The sequence below is a fragment of the Gallinula chloropus genome (genome assembly GCF_964237585.1).
Source record: "Gallinula chloropus genome assembly, chromosome: 3".
Lineage (NCBI taxonomy): Eukaryota > Metazoa > Chordata > Aves > Gruiformes > Rallidae > Gallinula > Gallinula chloropus.
This window is the reverse complement of record NC_140087.1, coordinates 69,813,418-69,831,004: the sequence shown is the minus strand read 5'-3', so window position 1 is coordinate 69,831,004 and position 17,587 is coordinate 69,813,418. Positions and strand designations below refer to the sequence as shown.

The 17,587-nt window shown below is 44.6% G+C and overlaps 1 protein-coding gene across 1 annotated transcript; it reads right to left on the bottom strand.

Moving 5' to 3' along the window:
- Nucleotides 1-245: 245 nt before the first annotated feature.
- Nucleotides 246-17,000, bottom strand: BFSP1 (beaded filament structural protein 1; the record flags this gene model as incomplete). Its single annotated transcript, XM_084262306.1, has 8 exons — nucleotides 246-1,192; nucleotides 2,995-3,080; nucleotides 4,436-4,656; nucleotides 6,909-7,016; nucleotides 7,658-7,750; nucleotides 8,557-8,652; nucleotides 11,808-11,868; nucleotides 16,630-17,000. The coding sequence occupies 8 exons, from the start codon at nucleotides 16,998-17,000 to the stop codon at nucleotides 246-248; spliced, it is 1,983 nt and encodes a 660-aa protein (XP_084118432.1).
- Nucleotides 17,001-17,587: the final 587 nt, after the last annotated feature.

Genomic DNA, 17,587 nt, shown 5'->3' with positions numbered 1-17,587 from the left:
TCCTACTCATGAAAAATCAGTTGCACAAGATGTGCCTACTACTTGTTGCCCTGGAGTGCTCTAATGGTCATTGCACCAGAGGTGAGCCTACATCATACAGAATGGCCATCAAGGAATCAATCTGTTCCATACCAAACAGCGAAACTCTCACTACTGTATCATTCGGTCAGGAAAAAACACAGTCATTTAGTAACTATGCCAGACAAGTTGACTATCAAAGGGGGATGTGTATGTGTGTGTGTGATTTAAGAGCCTTTGTCACCTGGTTTCTTCTTGCTTGTCTTCTCTATCATTGTCTCCACAATCATTGCTGTCTCTTCATACGTCTGAATTCTGTCATCTGAAAATTTCTCAATGGACTCCACGACCTCCACCTTCTCATAGCTCATGGAGCCAGGCAAACCTGCTTCCCTGAACAAAAGGCCCTGCTTATCTTCTCGATCATACTCTGTCTCTCGAAGGACTCCTGGCTCAGCTGGGCTTACCAGGCCAGGGGAAGGAACCGTCTCTGGCTCAGAGATGTCCACATACTTTGTGATCTGCTCCATTTTTCCTCTTGTCTTTTTGCCCCATTCAAGCATGACTTCTCTCTCATCTTCTTTCTGTTTATCTTGGAGTTCAAACTCTTCCCTCCTTTCCCAGATATCCCCTTTCTCTTTTTCTGATGGTTCAGCAGGTTCTGGCAGCTCTGGTATGGGCTCCACATCACCACCGTTCATCACCTTCCCGTTGCTGGTGGAAACGGTGATCCCTGCCCCAGCTGGGATGGAGGGGGCCAGGATGCAAGGTTCTTCATAGCCTTCCTCCCCAGTTACCAGCACGTAACGCCCATTGGGATAGGCATCAGGTTTAGGCTCTGGTTTCTTGTACATTCGTATTTTGTCCCTCACAATGTTACACAACTTATCGAACGCTTTGCTTATCTGGGCTCCATCAGGTACATCCTCTGGGCCTGCCTCTTTTTCATCAAGTCCTAATCCTTCCTGCCCAGGTTCACATGTGACTGAGCCTTCGTGCCTAAACTCAAACTGATCTTGGTCAAAACCTTCCAGACTTCTTTCGTACATTCCTTCAGGCGAGAGACCGTCAGTTATGTCTTTAGACATCAGCTCCTTTTTCCTGGCAATTTTCTTTGTCAGAGCTTTTTGTCTGGGCTTTACACTGGCAATGTCTTGCATGGCCTGGGTGATATCTAGGGAAAAATGAAAACAAAACAACAAACAGAGCTGAACACAGTCACTACAAATGCTAGAGCTGCTGCGCACCCTCACAGCTGCAGGGGGAGAGCTGAGTGCAGCAGCAACCATGTGCACAGATTCCATCAGCACATTAAATAGCTTCCTCTTTTGTGTGGGCCCCTTCAGCCAAGTAGCCATTTTGTGTCTGAGGTGGCCACTGCCATACACCTGTGCGTGTACAGGGATAGCTGCACTAAGAGTTCACCTATTGGGCCTGTAGGAAAGCTCAGCAGGAGCGCTCAGTGCCTGCTGCTGCACTCGGGCTCGGCATCTTCCTCCCAGGCACTGCGGCAGAGTTTGGCCCTGTTGACTAGACAAGAAACTTCAACTCCAAAAGCAGAGGCTGAAGCCAGGTGCCCAAATTTAGAGGCATGGCCTGGCAGTAGGATTAAGTGGAAATAACTTGCCTGGCTTTTACACCACCTGCAGAAAACCAAACCAAAAGCCCTATTTAAAATCTTCCTGCTGAAATCAGCATGGCCAGCACCTGATGGAAAAGGGGAGTGTCATCAGTGGCTTTTCCAACACTGCCAAAGAGGGGCTCAGTGTGTCCAGAGGGGGCTAAGAGTGAGCCAGACACCTCCTCTCATGGCAATTTTGGGCATGGGCAGATGCAGGGAGGTGTGTTAGGGAGCACCTGGCAGGCACAGAGCTAAGCAGCTGCCCAGCCAGTGGTGCATTGCTGAGGAGGAGCATTTTGGCATCATTCAAAGACCGATGTTGAGATCTATGCCCTCGCAGAGGGAAATCCTGCCTGCAGTCAGTAGCCACAGATAGCAGTAGGAGTGCAGGCAGGCTACTGGTTTTCATGGCGTGAGCAGCTGGGGCAGAGCAGGCAGAGTTTGGTACTGGGAATTACTGAAACAAGGGGACAGGCAGATATTAATATGCTTTTCTCGCAGGCAGCTGTTTTGTGCCGTGTCACAGTTACAGTGATGCACATAAGATGCCCTTTTCCCCTTGCAGGTGTGGTTAGAGATCAGCCAAATCCTCAGCCTGTTTAAAACAACACTTCGCAGGACAGTAGTTATTTACAGCTGCTGAGGATTTGGCCTTAGGTATTATGGACCCATTTTGTATAAAAATGCTACAGGTCACACAGCTAGGCCCCCAAACCCCTCATTTCACTGTTTAGCTCCATTCTTAGGGCAGTTTGTTGTTAGTAAAACCCCAGTGAGCCTTGGAGTTAAACTACAGTAAGTCAGCCCAGCTGTCCGAACCGACAGCACCTTTCTACAAACCACCTCCTCTCTTTGCCAGGAAAGCCTTGCTAGTTTAGTCCTGGCACTTCCTTGTCACCACGATTATGAGCATCATTGTTCTAGCAAGTGATCGTACACCATGGAGGAAATATCACTCAGAGGAAACCATGGCATGTAACCAGCCCCCAAAAAGCATCCTCTGCCTGCCTGCAGCACTCAGCATGCCCTGATGCTCTTTGCATGTTACTGAAGTGTGGGGCAACAAGTCAGCACAAAACCCCCAGCACAATTTTGGATGCTTTTTGACTTTGCTGTAGTGATCAGCCTAAGTAATGAACTGCAGAAATTAGCACAGGAACTCTTCTGCTTGTGGTTTTGGCCTTTGCCAGCTTGTCCCAAAGCCAACTGAGGTAAGCTGAAATCATTGTGTTTAATTAGCAAGCCTGGGGTCAGGCTGTCACGGCTGGCATTCATATAGAAGGCAAATGGAAAAACGGCTTCAAATACAATGATGCTGCTCTTGACAAATACAGGAAGACATGTCACAGGTTTACCTCTTCCCCTCGAAGCTTGAGGCTGGACAGGTCTATAGATCTGCGTGAAGAGCGTGACGGGCGTTCCTGCTATAGCAGAGTTTAACCTGCCGGAGAAGATGCGCATCGGTCAGATCTCTCCCCTCATTTCCATCAAGAGCAAGTGAAATTGTGCAAAATGAAGCATGGAGTATAAAGGGACATGGAGTATAAAGGGACTCCTCTGTGGGGAGGAGCCAAATGGGAGCCTGTTTCTCGTCTGGGGAAAATCGACACAGCCACAGCACCTTTGCAGGAGTTAGCCTGGCTTCCATCAGCAGGAGATGCAGGGTGCTTCATTAGGTAAAGTACATCAGTAATTAAACCCCATAGCAACTGGTGTGTAATTTAGCACAGCACTTTGAAAGGATGTGAAGATTTTGGATGGGCAAACAGTTAATCTGAGCCTATCAGAGGTCAGGAAGAGCTGCACATGCTGGCCAGTAAAGATGAAATTTGGTAGCAATTGCAACATTACTTTCACATGCCTGACTTCAGAAGGGCAAGAAGAAAACTGAGCAGTCTTCCTTGGGAAATATTTGAGGAGCCAGTGGTATTAAGGGTTAAAAGTTAACACTGAGAAGCTGATCTATACACAAACCAGTTACTGTATCTGTGGCTTATCCAGTCTGCTCCACCAGAACATGAGCTATTTTGGGAATATTATATCCTTTAGGAAGGATATACATGCTGTCTAGCTACACAAGAGACGCAGGATTTGGCTGCTGGGGCTGGGAATTACCATGACTGGATACTTCTAAGCAGCACACAGCATCCAAAGCAAGACACTGAAAACTGATGAAATACCTGTTCCCCACATGTAAGACTATTACTGAGTGTCCTTCCCCTGCATCTTCTGGGCCACCCAGGGAAGCGGTTTGGGCAGTCTGGAGTCGCAGCACTGGGCACTGCTGTGTAAGTCCAGCTCCTTTTCTTGTGTGAGGATGATGATTGACATTAGAGGGAGCCAGTGCTCCTCTGTAGGTTTAAACATAGCCCAAATCCCTGCAAGTTTCTTGTGTCGTACTCTTTATTCTCCGTGCTGTAAGGAGTGCTCTGCTTTACAGGATATACGCCCTGTCTGAGTCCTGAGAGACCAAACTACCCAGGCCACCCCAGCATGCTTCGCTAGCACCTGGCAGTGAAGAGGAGAGCGCATTCGTATGCTCTTGGCCTCTGTGCACTGGCAGCAGGACAGTACATGGGAAGGACTCTGTATGGAAAGGAGAGGCTCAAAACAGCTCTGACCTTGTCCTTGGCAGAGGTGTGACCAGATTTTGCATTTATTTAGATTCTTGTTCCTGTGCATCTACCACTGAAAGGTGTGAAATGACCATCAGTGGATCAAATGCCCTCAAAAATACATTTTTCAAAGGAGATAAAATAGATCACTGGCCCCTTTGGTCCAGAAATCCAGCCTTACCGACTGTCCTCGTTCTCGATGATCCTTTTGTACCGTTCCAGCTCATTCTCCAGGGACTGCTGGTAGATCACCAGCTGGCGGCAGTCAGTTGTGTACTTCTCCAAGGTCCTCTCAGCTTCCTCTATCCCCTTCCTGAGGTTTTCAATCTGCTCGTTGTAAAGCTGAATTTCATCATCGTAACTCTCCTGGGTGTTTTTAATTGCTTGCTCCAGCATGGTTGTCTGGCAAACAAAATTGGTGGGTCAAAGAGGCAGCTCTGAAGCATTCAGCATCTCTGTACTTCAAAGGTGGTTAAAGGCAAGACATGTTTTATTACAGCATGTGAGGCTGCACTGCTGAAACAGCATCCATTTCACTGCATTTGTTCAGTTATGCAAAACCAGGAACTCCTTCCCCTCCCCTTCCTTATTCCAAAGCTTCAGCTCCACCATAACCATGAACTAGGAAAGCTGTGAGGTGTCTCCTTCCCCCAGCTTGCAACATGACCTACAGCTTAACCAGAAGAGATCTGTCTCTGGACAAAACAGGTTCTTCCTTCTCTCTGGTCTGCAGTCCAAGCACTGAAGGCTAAGGAAGGGGTTTTGGGTTTATTTAAATAAAAAGCTTCCCTTTTGAATGTAATTCCTTCTTTACCTCAGTACTAAAAATGACTGCTGTGCGGTAAGGCCCTACACCAGTCACTGCAGTGTGCATCAGCCAGGAGGTGGCGATGAGTCCCTTGCCAAAACAAGGCAGAAGACAGAGGTGGGATATTTAGCATAGTTCTGCTCTCACCACCTTCTGCTATATTTGGCTATTTGTTCTATTTCCTTTACCACTTGGGATTTTTCTTTCCCTTTTCAAACAGCTTCCAAAGAGATGCACTCACAAAAAGCTAATGGGGTAATAACTGACTAATGGATTCTTTAATAATTGATCTATTTCTGTATGTTACAGGCAAGATTTTCAAAAACCTTTTAAGAGCCTAAACTTAGGAACTAAGTCCCTTAGCAATAGTTTGATTATACTGCAGTGTCCCAGTGGACCAACAGGTTCCACAGACCCTTTAGCATTTAGTGCTCCTGCGATGGGGCTGATAACCTCTCAGCAACAGTTACCAGGGCCAGAAACAGGAAAGGAGATCATGTCAGTCATCAGGTCCAGCCTTCACTGTCACAAACGACCACACCATTGAATTCCATTCAAAGTTATTTCACTCTTTTAATCTCAAGGCATGTGAATGAATGAATTAATAAAGCCTTTCTAAATAGGAGAGGATTTGATTTTGAAAGCAGCACTATTAATTCCCCAAAGAGTGCCTCTCCATCTGCCAGCCAAAGGCTGATTTTCTCTCTTTTTTTGATCTTGATACATTATCTCACTTATCACTATATTGATCCTTGCCCTTCCCAGAGTGCACGTTCCTTTTCCACTAGAGCCTCAGTGAGAAAGAGACCAAGGAAAAGACCTGGGTATAGCACTGCCTCCAAGAGCCTCAGTGAGAAAAGTTATGCTCAGGAAGTGAGAGGCTGCTGCTATGGCTGTCCAGAGGACTCCAAAAATCCCACCAGGTGTTTTATACCAGTGTATCACTTCCCCCACCAGAGATGGACAATTCAAGGCACAAAGCAAGCTGTATTTTGGGGGCAGAAGGTCATAATTCTCCATCTCTATCTTCTAAGAAACGTTCAACTGTGTGGAAGTAGACCTGGCAATTATTCAGGTCTGCTTTCTATTCACTGTGGCCTTTAGATGCACCTCCACCTCCTGCCACCCTCATCCCTGCACTGCATACTTGCTTGGAGACACTGGCTAGAGGGGGAAGGTTATTTACAGCAGGTTTGGCTGGGTGCAAGGTGTGAAAGTCTTGGCCAGTCGCTTTCTGCAGATCAGGAATTGGGAAAAAGCAGGTTGTTTTGGTGCTGGTAGTGTCCAAGCACAGGAGAGGCCTCGAACTTGGTGCTGAGCAGTGAGTGAATGCAGGATGCCAAGCGCGGCTTGATACCTGTATCAAAGGGCATTCAATTCTGATTACAAAGTCTGTCCAGTCCTCCTCACAGCAAGGTCAGAATTGGCAGTGGCACTGAGGGAAAGCACTGGGCAGAGCCCCAAAGATCCCCCATCATTATTCATGGAGGTGATTTCCAGCCTGAGCTCAGTAAAAGTAAGACCAGCCCTGCGTGACTTTTCCATCTACAACCTCCTGCTGACTCTGCCTGTCAGTAATCCAGTTGCAAAGTGGGAACTCTGATAAGCAAAGACAGCTTCACTGTGGCTATGATGCCTGCAGCCCTCCCTGGCCTTCTAAACCTGGTGACTTAGGCCACTGAGAGAAACAGAATGAAACAGATGAATTAAAAGTTGAAAAACTAGAATGAAAACACCCCCTCCAAAAACCAACTGCATTCACAAGAGCCCATTAAAGACCGTGTGACTATAAAAAAAGCAAAGTTTATCCGCATTATAGTTGTGCTCATGGCTAGTGGGGCAGTACCTCTGTCTGCAGCTTGTATTTCTGTGTCTGCAGCTGGCAGAGGATGCTCTTGTATTCCTCCAGCTGGCTCTGCAGAACAGGGATCCTCCTCTCTGCTATCACTTTTTCCTGGTTGGAAGAAAACAACAGCTGTACAGGAAAGTATATTTCACTCTCTTAAAAAGAGCCAAAAGTAATTCTACTACTGGAAATAAACTGTAAGGACAAACACAAAATGTCAAAAGACAGATAAAATGATGGGCATTGAACCTTGTCATGACTTTAAGAATAAGAGATGGAAGATGACAGGACTGTAGAAGTACAACATATGCTGAAATTAGACCCTGCAGATGTAGCTGTACATATCTTCTTCTAACAAACTTTCTTGGCATAGCCACTCTCATTGGTGGGAATCACCAGGTTTTCATCTGGTCTATAGCAATTAATTTGCTTACAAATGGCCACCACATCTTACCCCTTCAGGACAAGATTTACTCTGTAAACACTTATATTCCTTAGATAGGAAGCACAACTACTTCAACTACCTTTGAACCAGCCATTTTTGGAGCTAATACATATGCTGAGTGCACTTGATCTACTCAGTTTTCCAAAGTTAGGCTTTTTCTCTCATATTTAGTATTCAGTACTCATAGTTGTTGCGGTTTTTGTCTAACCTTAGAGTGGGAGTTAGAGGACCTGGAATATTTTAGGAGTAAACATTGTCTCTGCTTAGAGCAGCTCATAGTCACCAACAACAGAACAATACTTACCTCACATATGCCAGTGGTGATAGGGGACACACGAGGGGTGGTCTGGATGATCTGCTGCAAAACACTGACGTAGGTCTGGATTTCCATAAGGTTCTGTGGAGAAGTACCAAAACATTTCCATCTGAAAATGCCATAGCAAGGTGCTTCCTTCAAGGTGTCCCACTTCTGGGGCTTTTTCTAGGTATTTACATCTTTCAGCATATAAAAGACCAGGTCACATGCAGACTTGAATTTGGAACATGGTTTTAGACTGGATTTTGCATGCTAACAGTTTCATCATGCTGAGGGTACATTACAGACTTTTGGCTACGTGACAATATAGTTCATAGTCTTAATTAAAGATCTCATGACACACAATTTCACAGGAGATTTTCAAAATGAGAACCACAAATACCTTCAGAGGTGGTCTAAAGAAGTGAGCCTCTTCTTTCAAAAGCAGCAAAGACAGGACAGTGCCTAATCCCAAGCCCCACTGCTGTCCCAGGCAGGAGAAGGGGCCTGAGTGCATTAAAGTCAGCTGTAGCTAAATCGTAGAGCCACAGGCTTGTCTGCTCATTAACTGTAACACTGGGCATCCCCCTCTGATGAAAGCAACAGCTTCTTAGCTTGGAATGCAAGGCCGTTTGACCAGCATGACAGGTTGAATGATGACAAGAGGTCTACAAATTCAGGACGATGCTACAGCTGTAGGCATTGGACCCCGAGGGAGCCAATTTGGATGCCTGCAGCCATCAGGCTTGATTGCAGCTGTTGTGCCCACTGAAAATACATCGTGTTATATTTACCCACCAAATAACAATTGACATTTGCTTTAAATTGCCACTGGAACGGATCGTGGAGAAAGGCAAAGTTTCACATAAGTCTCTAGAAGGAATAAGATGGCAAATGCAGCCTGTTACCTTCTTGTATCTGTCCTTTGTGGCATTAATGTCATCTTGTAGGAACTGGGACTCAATCTGCAGCTCCAGATTGCACAACAGTGCTTCATCAGCTTCCTGCAACGCAGAGACATGCAGCATGGTCAGTGCATATGGCTGGGCTGCCAAAACCATGGCAGCCACTTAGCCATAATGTGAGTCACTGTACATGGAGATCAACCTGCACAGAGCATTGAGGCCTCCTGGAAGAAACAGAAGTGTTGTGAAATCAACAAACAACTGGCAGTTTACTCATTGTGTTCTCCCATTGTACGTGTGGCTTTTCCACACAAATATAATTTCTGACATGGTTTGGCACTGTTTTCCATGTGCTTTATGAATGCAGGGAGCCAAGTTGTAGACACTATGCAATACACATCTTTGACGTTAAAAGCTTGCAATGGAGCATGAGTCTTAAACAGATGACATCAACAAACCAAGGCAATGATTTCTCTAGTGTTTATGACCAGTCCTGAGGTATCCTGACATCTTTTTAATGACCCCAGTAAAGAATCTCTCATAAAAAAAAAATAATCCTAGAATGGTCCAAAGTATTTTTATTCTTTCTAGTGTGCTTTTAAATACCACAACGGTTTGTCAATTTGGAGTCATTTGTGGAAATAAAAATGACAGATTAATGAGCCCAGATAGGAGTCAACTTGCTGCTGAAGCTTCTAGTACATGAGAATTTGTGAGGACAAATGTCCATAAATTCTAGTTAATTCAAAGGACAAGGAGTATGACTAGCAGTCGTGATCTCAGAGTACACCGGTATGAGCAGCACTGGTATATAAATCCAGAGAAAACTCCATTTCTGTTCAAAGGTTTAATTTAGGTTATGTTACGTTATTTAATACAAGCACTTGAATGCAGAATAGTTTCCATGGAACTTGGCAATATATTTTACAAATATATCTAAGTGAACAACTTTATTCTTCCACTTAACACATGCCTTATTGTTTAAGTTTGTCATTAACTAATATCGTAAAATATCATTTTTGAGAAAGTATCCTGAAAGCTGTCAGCTGAATCTTTCTTGCAACAATACAAAACTTTTAAGTTCCTACACTGGTTTCTAATTTGTCTCAAAAAAGTCTGTATTTCTGCATCTAAGTCCCTTTAAAATTACCTACGTGCCATTATTAGCTGCAAAGATATCTCAGCAAGTGGATCACCAGTTGCAAATAAAAGACTGAAATCTATTGGTGTGGCACATGATGGGTAGCAGGGGATTCATCTTTCCCCACATGCACAGCATGTGCTGTCCCAAAAATGTGTAGATGTTAGCTGTCTCATTATGCTGCTGAGCCTCCCAGCCAGAAACCTCTCCAGTGGTCTCTCTGCTTTGTGAGACAGCTGCTGATTCAGATACACCCAGACCAGCACATTTGGAGCCAGCCATGAGGAATGCCTGCAGCTTTTCTGCACTCCTCTGCCTTCCTATTGAGAGGAAGATCAGCGGGACAATGGCCATGTTGGAAGGTCTGGGGGGGAGCCAAAAAAAGCGCCTGGTGCCTAGATAATACTGATAAACCAAAATTTCTGCATATAATAAGCAAAAGCAGCGTTTGGCCTTCTAAATGTTCTTTCAAAGGGGAAAGACAATTTTGCTTTCATTCCCTGCTTTCAGATAGACCAGCTTCACTGATGCTGCTGTGTGTCACAACAGTGTGGTGCCTACACATTGTGTTCTGAACTTTGCGGTATTTGATGTTCACTCAACTTCCAAAGAGCCATTCCACTTTAGGTGCTGATTCCAAATCCATGTGCTGAGGCGGCATTTTCATTCACCATAGAAGAGAAATCCCTTAGATCTCTCCAGAACCACTGTTCTCTTATTTTCCAAACCAATTCTCCATCTGTTGGAAAAGGTCTGAGTTTAAACCCACACATCCAGGGTTTAGGCTACATCTTGGGCACTGTACAGAAAACCAGCGTGTTCTTTCCAGCATTTGGTGCCCTAATACAAGAAGCTGCTGCAACTGGGGCAGGATGGACACAACCTAGGGCTAGAACCACAGCCCAGTTGCTCAAGGTCATGTCAGCTCTGCCTGGTGTTGTCAAATCAATTCACTTTAGCTACAGGTTGGCTGAGAGTAAGCACGAAGCTGGACTCATCAGCCCCAGCTACCCCTGGCAAAGTATTTGTTTCTGCAAATAGTTTTTAAGAGCTTGCTTGGTGTCCAAGAGCTAAACCACACCTTTTGATATAAAACATGAAGTACTCAAGCAGAACAGCTCCAGCCATTTGTAGCTGGGAAATAAAACCAAAAAATCTCTATCCAGTCCACTCATAATTGTTTCCCAATACAGAAGATGAAGGATAAGCTGTGGAAAATGCAACTGGGGAAAGATATGATATGAGGAAAGAATATGAGTTCAGGGAAGCATAGCTCAATATAGTTCAGGAAAGTGTTGCTCAATATAAACATTCCTCATGTTTCCTTGCGAGAGGAACAAATCCAAGGCAGGGAGAAAGAGTGTTGTGGCTTCTGTTTAGTGTTGGAAACCTAGTGGGAAGCTGAGGGCCTGTCCTGGGAAGAGCTAACATCCTGCAAGGGAATGAGAAGCATTGAGACCCACCTGACTTCAAGTCTTGGATGCAATCAGCATCTTCTCATGCCGTGGTATCAGTACGAAATATACTTTACTACAGTAGCTGTATTAAAAGGCAGGGTGGGGTGGGCAATGGGGTGCAGGAAGGGGGGAAGAAGGTATTTAGCAGCAAACATATTTTCTTTGGTCGTATGCCAGGCTCTGGTAACATGTGCCAGATCTTCAGCAAGGGTGAATCTGCAAAGTTCACATTGGATATGGAAGAAGCAACATGTAGTTCAACTCCATGTCCCAAAATTAATGCAGAAGCCATTTGCTGACGCTCTAAAAGGAGATCCTCCTAGACCTTGGTCTTACTGTAAAGTTAACGAAGCCCTGAGCACAGCTGAAACTGTGGGCTGCTGATGCACGTGCTACATCATCCAAGTCAGGAGGACTGCCCAGAGCAGGGAACTACACAGTGCTGAGGCTTAGCCATTTGAATGATGCTTTGGGAAGGGGTTGGAGGGGAAGGAATTGGAGGGGAAAGAGAACTTTTCATCAGTGCATGATAACAAGAAATGTCTTGATCTGACATTTTATTTTCCCACTGTGTCTTTAAAACAGCTTACTGTATTAAATGAAACCAAAAGAAAAAAAAGCTAAAGACCTTTCCTTTCCTATTTTTCCAAGCTTACCTTATTAAGGCGTTCAAGAGTTTCCTTCAGCCTCTGCTGGTATTCACGTTCATTTCTATACCTGCAAACAGAACAAAAGAGAAGGACTTCAAAGGTTCATCCTTCTACAAACTGCATTTTCATCTGCACTATCATGCACAACATACATTTCACACTAAACCAGAATATAAATCTTGAAAGGGGGCAAAAGATTTATTTATGCATTAGCATTACAAACAAAAGCTGCAATTTAGCAATTGATTGTGTGTAAATAACACTGTATCAGGGTGCTTTGATGTATGTATCAAGCTTTGTGTCTTCCTTAAATGCAATTCTTATTTCAGCTCAGACAAAATGTCTTAGTAAGGACTGCAGTTAGCCATTCTCATGCACTTACAAAATGTCCACAAGCACACAAAGTACATGTTCTTGTACTGCGTAAACAATGTATGTATATCATGTTTAACTTTGATTTGAAGAAACTGCACATATTTTTAAAGAATTAGGGCTCTGCATTTGTATGTTACATACAGTTATCTTCTAAAAAGTCCTTTTAGCCACAGAGTAAAAAACTTCCTGTTTGTTGACTATTGCTGTTTATTCCTTTCACTAAATAAGCTGTATATAAAATGTTTCACTGGAGATACAATTTAATGAGACCCCATTAAAAAAAAAAACAACAAAAAAATCCCCCCAAACCAGCCAGAAGCATCTTACAGTACAAGGCAATGAAGACTTTGTCATTAGTACTGTACGAGTGGCTCATAAAACTCCATCTGCTGCCAGTACTAAAGTATATGAATACAGTCTATTCCTGGTTATCCCTTTGCTTTCCTTAAAATAGTAGGGGTACAGCGATATAGAAATCTGTCAGTTAATTACTTTTTACAAGAAACCTCTATGATGAATGACAAATCAACTCATGTGGTGAATGCCCCTCATTTGCAGTTCAAGCAATAGACATCGACGCAAGCGTGAACCCTGGCTGAAATTCAGAGCTGAACATAAGCTCTTCTCTGTCTTTCAAAGTCATCAGCTCAGCCTAGATATGCTGGTAGCATCTAAGGGAATTGTTCCAGTCAACAGGGAATTTGTAAGTTCCTGGACTGAACACTTCAAGGATCAAGTTATAATTGTCATGTCAACCTTGGTTCTTTCTATCTCCTGAAGGATAAACAGTCAATGTTGTTCTCATCTCTTTCAACATGTCTTGGAAAGCTGAAGGGATGGGGTCACTCATCAGGAACTAACCAGGACCACAAAAGAATAACTTGGAAGAACAAAGAAATGGACTCAACTTGGTGCTCTGGTTTCTCAACTTTCCCTTCTCTTGAAATCCCATAATAATATCAGGGTTGGTCCGTGGTATGCTTTCAATTCTTACCATGAGCACCAAAGAAACAAGTAAAAAAGATGAGGTTTTATTTCATTATCACTCCTACAAACTGCTAGGCCTGCTCAGGTGAAGTGCTGTTTTCTGACGAAACTAAACCATCTTTTCTTGCCAAATTGTGCTGACACTGGGTTCATTTCCAAGGATACAACAAAGAATATTCAGCCTCCAAAAGGAAACTGCCTCTGTTTCTGTTGTTTATTAAGTAGCTCACCTCCACCCAGTTTTCTACCTTATGAAATTTTTGAGTGCAGTTGACAATACACGCTTCATTGACTTCAAATACTTTCTGACAAAATCAAATACACAGCTACAGTAAAAGGCTGGATTTACACTCCTAGCAATATACAGCCATCCAACAGAGTCAGGGTCTAAACCTCAGCCCTAATGTCATTGGGACCTGCACAGACCTGCCTAGCTGTTGGCTGCTCACTTGAAAATTTTTTTCAATCACTGAAATATTCAGTTACATTTTCCTTCACTCTCAAATAACCCAAAGACCTGCTGTGTCGCACAGCCATAGATCCAGCTGGCAGCCTTGAGAGAGTTAGCATTGTGTGATTATCCTTTGAAGGGGGATTGCTTTTAAGCGATTTTCCATCTACTCCAGAAGAGCAGTGCAAAAGGGCTAAAGACCCCTTAGAAGTGCTTCATAAACATCATGAATGCCTCTGTGCCTGCTGAAATCTATGTAAGTGCAAAGGCTGACAAACTGCAGCCCCGTAATGCTTCAAACCTGATTTCAATGTGCATGTAATTACCTGGGCACATTGAAAAGAGGTCAAGCTTTTCTAAGAGGGTTGCCGGTCAGCCCTTCCTGAGCTTTAAGAACCATGAGGTTTATTGATTCAGTCTTTGAAAAAAAAAAACCCTTCTCACCTACTCAAGTAGATTTAGGGCTGCAACAAACCTTCTTGGACTGTTTAGGGGAGGAAAAAGGGGGCTGGGGAGAATATTGATTGCTTTTAGCATGGGGAAAAATAAATGGAGAGGAGGGTGCTGCCAGGCTTGAAGCCAGCAGATCAGAACTTTAAGGATTCCCTTTACCTCACACCTCTCAATCTAGCAGCTCTCTGCTGGGGTATTAACAGATCTACAGGCATTTGCTAAGCCCCCCTTCAGCTCGTCTGGCAAGAGCATTGGGGGTGCAGGAGGGAAGCCCACAGCGAGGCTTGTTTCTCCATCTGGGAAGCACAGCTCCAACAGCATGGCACTGCAAATCCCTTTTCCCTTCCCCAGCTGACGGACAGGCTGTGCTTGCTCTTGAAAGATGGGGTCAGTGCAAGACCATTTTTATTCAGCCTTTGCCTCTGCTGCTTCCCTCCAAAGAGAAAAGTCACAATACATCCTTGTGATGCTCAATGGTCAGATGCTCCATTTGGTGTCAAGCCTGTGCTTCTGATATGAAGAGAAATGCTGCCTCTCCTTTGAACTGTATGGAACTGTTCCAGCAGTATATGAAGCCCCCTGACTTAGCACAAGCTGAGGCTGAACTTTTCTATTAATTTTCTCCTTCTCATTTTCCCTGTGGCACTTTGCTACCCTCACCTCAATAGAGACAATGGTAATTTGAGTTCCAAAGAGAGCACAAACTGCAAAATGGTTATCCTACAAGGATGATGGACAGGCCCATACTGCTTGCATTTTATAACCTGAAAGCTAGGATGAGTCCTGTGAGGGCTGACTTACAAACAGAGAAGCAGCAGCAGTACAGACACAACCCCTGCAGACAGGGCTTGAAGATGGGTTTGCCAATGGTCACCAACTACAGAGTCCCTACCACTCTCATGTTTTTCTACTTGTGTTCATTGCCTCTCATGGGGGTTGGGTCTCCACTGTGGTCCCAAAGGGCGTCAGCCTGAGCAGCACCATGCAGAGTAGCCTGGAGAACACTGCCAATTTCCGTGTCTAGCAACTTCCAAGGAATTAGATTGCATGCAAACCCACAAGATTAGCAGTGAATCAATTTTAAATGAAAGGATCGATTAGCACGACTTTTAATTTCCGAACTTAATTAATCCTGTTCAGTCAAGGGCACTAAAAATCTGGGTTTCAGCATATTTCCTAATATCATGGGGAGAGAAATATAGTCCTTTCCCAGAGTCAAACGCAATGCTGCTATAATAATGATGCTCAAAAAAATTAGCATAATTAGTTGTTTTATGAGATGCATTCAAACAATTCTTAGCAATGCTTTTTTTGCAACTTCAAGAGGAAGAATTCTCCACTGGTATAGAGTCTGAATTATTCATGTTAATGTGAAAAGCTATGAATGTGGCTATAGAGGATTTTAAAATAAATTTTAACGTAACATCTATTTTTCAATGCTTCGTGCACATTTAATGGTACAAAGCCAGTAGTCCCAGACCCTACTGTGTTTAAATGTAGCTTTAAAATATCTACTTATACAAATGCAGATTTAAAAGATTTGCTTATAGGTATAAATCTATTTCCCAAATTGTGAGAGTGAGTAAAATAATGTAATAATTTTAGTAAGAGCTAAAATTCTTTGCATTAGTGAAGAACATGGGCATTTGTCAATTAATTGGTACACAACACTCCACTATGAGGTTTTAACACTAGTGTGCCAAAAGTAGATGCTTTGTGTTTCAAAATGAAGCACTGCCCACCCTGACAGAGCACAGACCCCAGTAGGAGAAGAGATCTTCAGTAGAGGAATGCTTCTAGTTCCAGTAGTCTGGCAAAGCCCTAACAAGGCACTGGTTATCTCCCCCATATTTTGTTGAGAGAGCTTTATTTATAATTCTAAGCAGTGAAATCACTGCCACCAGGATAGCTTTGAGCTAGAAACAAGGTGAGAAGGCAGAGTACACTGTATCAGAGCACTGGCCTTGCTTTAACACTGCAACTCAAAAAACAACCTATTTTTTTCAGACTCTGAAGGAACATTTCATGACTGCCCTGAGGACGTATTCAGCAGCTTCCAAGAGAAAATATAAACTCCACATCTACTTCTTGATGTAAATCAACTGGCCCAGGTGTCTCACAATGCCTCTAAGTAAGAGTTTCTCAGAGATGTCCTACACGTTTTGGAAATGTTTGGGATCATTTAGCTCTGCTGTTCAGACACAAGATTTGCTGTTTGTTTTTTACTTGGGTTATTTCCCCTTTGCAGCTCAGAGGACAATCCTCCTGATCCTAATGAGCAACAGCAACTGACGTGTGCCAGGGAGAGGACCTACTGCCATAGAAGTGAGAGGGTAATTGTCCTCACTTCATGAGGCCATGAAATGCAGAGCTGGAGCTCCCCAAGTCCTGCACCTTGCTTTTCACCATGACCTTACCAGACTCATCTAACAGGATCGTATGTAACACATGGAGAGGCATCATCTGTGTATGAGAAGCAGCCGGTGGCACTAAACCCAACCTTACTCCAAAGATTAGCTATGCAAAGAATACCACCCATCTTCCTCCGTTCACCAGCCTTACTTGTTGCGGTACTCATCGAGCATGCGCTGGGCGTCCTTCTCCTCCCGCTCCAGCTTGGCGCGGTCAGACGCCAGCTCCCGCATTCGCTGGCGGTTGAACTCGATCTGCCCGGCAAAGGCTTCGTCCAAGCCCACCAGCTCGTCCATGCGCTGGAAGGTCTCCAGCTGCTTGCGCAGGATGGTGTTGCGCTGCTCCAGCACACGTGCCCGGTTGATGTAGCTGGCGAAGCGCTCGTTGAGCTCCTGCAGGTTCTCCAGGCCCCGGGCTTGGGCCAAACTGTCGAATTCAGGGGAGCCTCGCAGCTCATCATAGGCATCTGACCGCTCATACTTCTCCTTGCGCACCTCGCGGAGGAAGCTGCTCCTGTACATGGCTCCGGTGGGGCGGTACGGTGCTGGGGTCCCCTCTTGCGTGCCTGCCTCTCTCTCCAGTTTGGGTCAGAATTATGTCTGGGGGGTTTGGGGGAGAACTGAACATAATCACCCCCCAGATGATTAGGACATGACTCCAGGGCAGTTTGTGGCACTGAAGGCATCATCTACAGCAGTGAATTAAATAAATCCCAATGGCCCCGCCTCAGAGCTGCCCATCCAGGCGTCAGCAGTTCGGAGGAGCAGCGGGTACGGGGGGGCGAGGGGCTTTTCTTTTTGAGTGTTGCATTTGTGTACAGCCAGAATACAAGAGAGCAACATCCAGCTTTCGCCTGGCGGATTAAAGCATTATCCACAGACAACAAAACGAGCGCTTTGCAGTTTCACAGGCTGAGCTCAAAGCCTTTCGTGGCTGTGCTGGGGAGTAGAGCTTTGTCCCATGGTGCTGTCCCCAGGGCTGCACGCAGAGGCCTTCTGCTGAGCCAGGATTTCAGTGTGAGTGGCTGTCACAACTTGATTTCTGTTATTTGACAGTTTTGCAGTCATGTAGGAAGACGGGATAGTGTATACAAGTCATCAGTATAGCT